General features: G+C 31.4%; 1 protein-coding gene across 4 annotated transcripts in view; it reads left to right on the forward strand.

Annotated features, from left to right (window-relative positions):
• The window catches only part of LOC115880903 (serine/threonine-protein phosphatase 4 regulatory subunit 1-like), a 358,417-nt gene extending 355,142 nt beyond the window's left edge, over window positions 1-3,275 (forward strand). For 2 of the 4 annotated variants that reach the window (XM_030898229.1, XM_030898230.1), the window contains 2 exons: window positions 2,212-2,482; window positions 2,536-3,275. In XM_030898229.1, coding sequence (XP_030754089.1) covers window positions 2,212-2,482; window positions 2,536-2,642 — 378 coding nt within the window. In that variant the 3' untranslated portion in view covers window positions 2,643-3,275. The remainder of the gene's footprint in view (window positions 1-2,211; window positions 2,483-2,535) is intronic. The other 2 variants (XM_030898231.1, XM_030898232.1) reach the window with 1 other exon arrangement.
• Window positions 3,276-3,631: the final 356 nt, after the last annotated feature.

The raw sequence follows: 3,631 nt of genomic DNA on the forward strand, positions 1-3,631 counted from the left end.
TTGAGGATCGTGGCACAATTTTTGTTTTGTTTTATGCCACATGTCTCGATATGCCTCGATAACGTAAATAATGAATGTGGTTGTATTAGAAAAGTTAGTAATTCTACTAACATGGACCTCAATTATTTATTATTAAAGTACTATTTATTTGTGTTGTATTTTGCTGTCATTTTTTAATATATTAAATATAATACGGTATGATAAAAAAAACCGGCGTCAGCGATGGCTATGAAATGAAGATCGCTGTCATTTTATATGGGGAATGTCATCGATGTTCATTTCCAAGCCAACTGGACGCCGTTTTTTGTTCGATCGTACTGTATATAGGGTTGTCCACTGTAATGAAAACCTTTATATCAGTTTTTTTTTAAGTGAAAATCTGAAAAAGAAGACTTGATATGGAGCATAGACTTAAAATAAAATATAGACTACACTATTTACATCTAAACGCAGTCAAACAATCTTTTTTGGTACACATGTTCTGGGTACAGTCGACCGAGCCTTCCTTATCCAGCCTATGTTGTCACGTCTTTAATATTATCAATATTTTTTTTTCTTGTTATACACATATATTGAGATATTAATACTACATTTTAATAAAGTAGGTTTTAATATTCCATAGATGTATTAAATAGTCCTTATACTACTAAATTATAAGTCGGATACTGTTTAAAAAGGATAAGTTCTTTACAGTATGGCAACACCGATTAGAGGCATTCATTCATATATTACCTTGTAGTACGCGTGGCACGTGTGCGGTAAAGCTTTGTTGCCGCTATGTCCCCGGCTGTATTAACGCATTTTCTTAGTTTGTAGTCCTTAAGTGTTTATTTTATTTACTTTTTCTGTTCAAGAACTATAAATATGGTTCGCCAGTGCCAAATTTGCAAGAAATTTGACTTTAATAATCCATTTAAGTCTTGAAATGATTTTCGACCGGTAGGCAACTCTCAGTTTATCAATTGGGAGTCTGTGGCGTTGTTGTAGAAAGGCGCTTATTTAGTTAATATTTTAGTAAAATGTAAAATCTGAATTTTTTCTATTACATAATCATTTATATAAAGGTTTTTGTAGCAAAATCATAATTATAACTCTGTTATTATACATAATAGATAAATTATATTAGGCATCGGTTAAAAAATTAATAATGTTTTTATAAAAAATATATTCCGGTTTATTCTAAAACTATCTTCAGAATCTAAAATAACATACAAGAATTTTAAAATGATATTACATTATGAAACAATATTTTTTAATATACCGGGTGCGTCTCAAAAGTTAGGCTCACCCCCTATAACTTTTTTATTTTTTCAGATAAAAAAACAGATTTGTATGTTAGTAGGTATATGACATAAATTAGGATTGATTGAGGTATTCCATTGTTTTTGGTCTCTTTCTGTTATACCGGAAATGACTACAACTTTTGATTTTTAAATGGCACCCTCGGTATATTGCTACTTTATTCGCTAATAAATGACACTCTAAATAGAATGACATATCATGTCAACTTTTGACATCGTCGCTTAAAAACAAATCGTATTTTAAGTTTCAATCCAGGGTGCAATGGCGGTGTGAAAAACACTAAGCTTTAATCAAGGAGCCTTGGAAAAATAGTTTTGATCGTTTAATGGTTTTTGTGTCTTGTCTAGGCCGGTTAAAAGATGTACAAATCGTATTTTAAATCATATCTCAATTTTTTCAAATGGAACAAGGGTGACTCATTAGCATATTTGGAAAAACATTTTTTTATGAATACCTATATTGATACCATACACTTGGTATTTCGAGTCAAATTGTCGTTATGAACCGCGTGTTACAATTACAATTAAACCATATGCAAAATTGTCAAAAGTTGACATATGAATAAAGTAGAAATATACCGAGGGTGCCATTTAAAAATCAAAAGTTATCATTGTAATATTGAATGCGTCAATCAATCCTAATTTATGTCATATACTGATATACCTATGATACGGAGAGTTCAGGTGTACTTGAGAAACGAAAGACAGTGTTGCGTTTCTCGTTAGAGTCGTCAGGGAACGACCGAACCTAACCTAACCTAAAACAATAACAAGACATTGTCTGACCGCATTGTCCAGCTATTTATGAATGAGATGCTTCAGTCTATATTTTATTTTAAGTCTATGATATGGAGCTTTTTTTTAATGGTGGGTCACTATAATATGTATGTAATATTTGCGTGTTTTTTAGGTTTCCAGTGTCGTAAAAAACATCGTAGTTGATCGTCGATTAACCTCTACATTTTTAATTTCTATAGCTGAACGTTATGCTCATTCAAAGACGTGGAGGTTTCGACATACATTTGCATTATTGTGTTCTGTATTATTAAAGGAACAAGCTATGGGTTCCGAAGATTTTGCTTCAATCTTGTGGCCTCATTTATTAGATTTAAGTTGGGATCCGATTCCTAATGTGAGAATATTGGTAGCCAAATGTATTGTGGAAAATTTGGTCATTGACGGTAAGCTGCTTCTCCGTTTTTGAATCCGTTAACTTAAATATGTTTTCTTTCAGAATATTTTATTCAGGAACATCTAGAGTCACTTAAAAGTGTTTTAAGAAGACTGCAGGCAGATAACGATGGAGATGTAAGATTTTCGGCAAGTTGTTCATCAGTCTAGGCGTCTCTATAGATTATACGGAACAGTTATGGACGAGTAATAAAATTTCTCAGCTGTTATTTTTATAAGTTTACCATAGGCAACTAATAATACACACTGTCATGACAAGGCTTTGACAAGGACTACAATGACGTCACAACTGTCAGCTGAAGCGCGGGAAGAGGCGAACGTACGTCTTATGAGGATGAGCAATCCTATTAGTTTACCGTTCTTGGGTGTATACTACCTTTTTGTATACTACCCTTTGAGTATTTACCCACCGCCCATCGCTGTCCATAACTAACCGTTTTTTTTTATTTAGTTATAATTAGAAATGTTCCAACATTTGTTCGATGCCGTGTATTAGAGAAGTTTATTATCGGATCATTTAGATTTATTTTTATAAAGGAATAAGTACTATAGTCTATAAAATGAATAACTTTGAATTTTGACCGTTATTTTTTACCAACATGGTAAATATAAAATCCGTTTGTCGAAAAAGTTACTGATATTCTTTAAATTCAGTGCCTAAACTAATCAGATCGGTAACTCTTTTTACTTTCGTGAAATAGAAAAGGAAAATAATAAAACAAGTGACAGTTCTTCCTCTTCTTGCAAAAATCAACACGCAATGTCATAATTGTTAAAAGTAAAATGTCATCAGCTTTTGACATTTCCAAATATCAGACCAATGCCGTCTCTAATAGAACAGCCTCGGAGCGAGATTTATGACGTCACGCTAGTTAGGTACTACGGATTAATAAATATGTTGTAGAATACATGGAAAAAATAATTATTCCTCGTATTTTTGGTTTGTATTTTAAAAATGATATAGTTTACATGAAATATACATAATATACAGTTAATAAATACAATATATGTATATACCTATTTATAGTAATAAATATTTTGGCAAATAAACTATGAATCATACAAATGCAGCAAATGTTTTACAATATACAAATAATGAATAGGTACATAAGATAATGGGTAAAATGTAAAATATATTT

This window comes from Sitophilus oryzae, unplaced genomic scaffold (genome assembly GCF_002938485.1).
Source record: "Sitophilus oryzae breed Bouriz unplaced genomic scaffold, Soryzae_2.0 scaffold_1660_pilon_pilon, whole genome shotgun sequence".
Lineage (NCBI taxonomy): Eukaryota > Metazoa > Arthropoda > Insecta > Coleoptera > Curculionidae > Sitophilus > Sitophilus oryzae.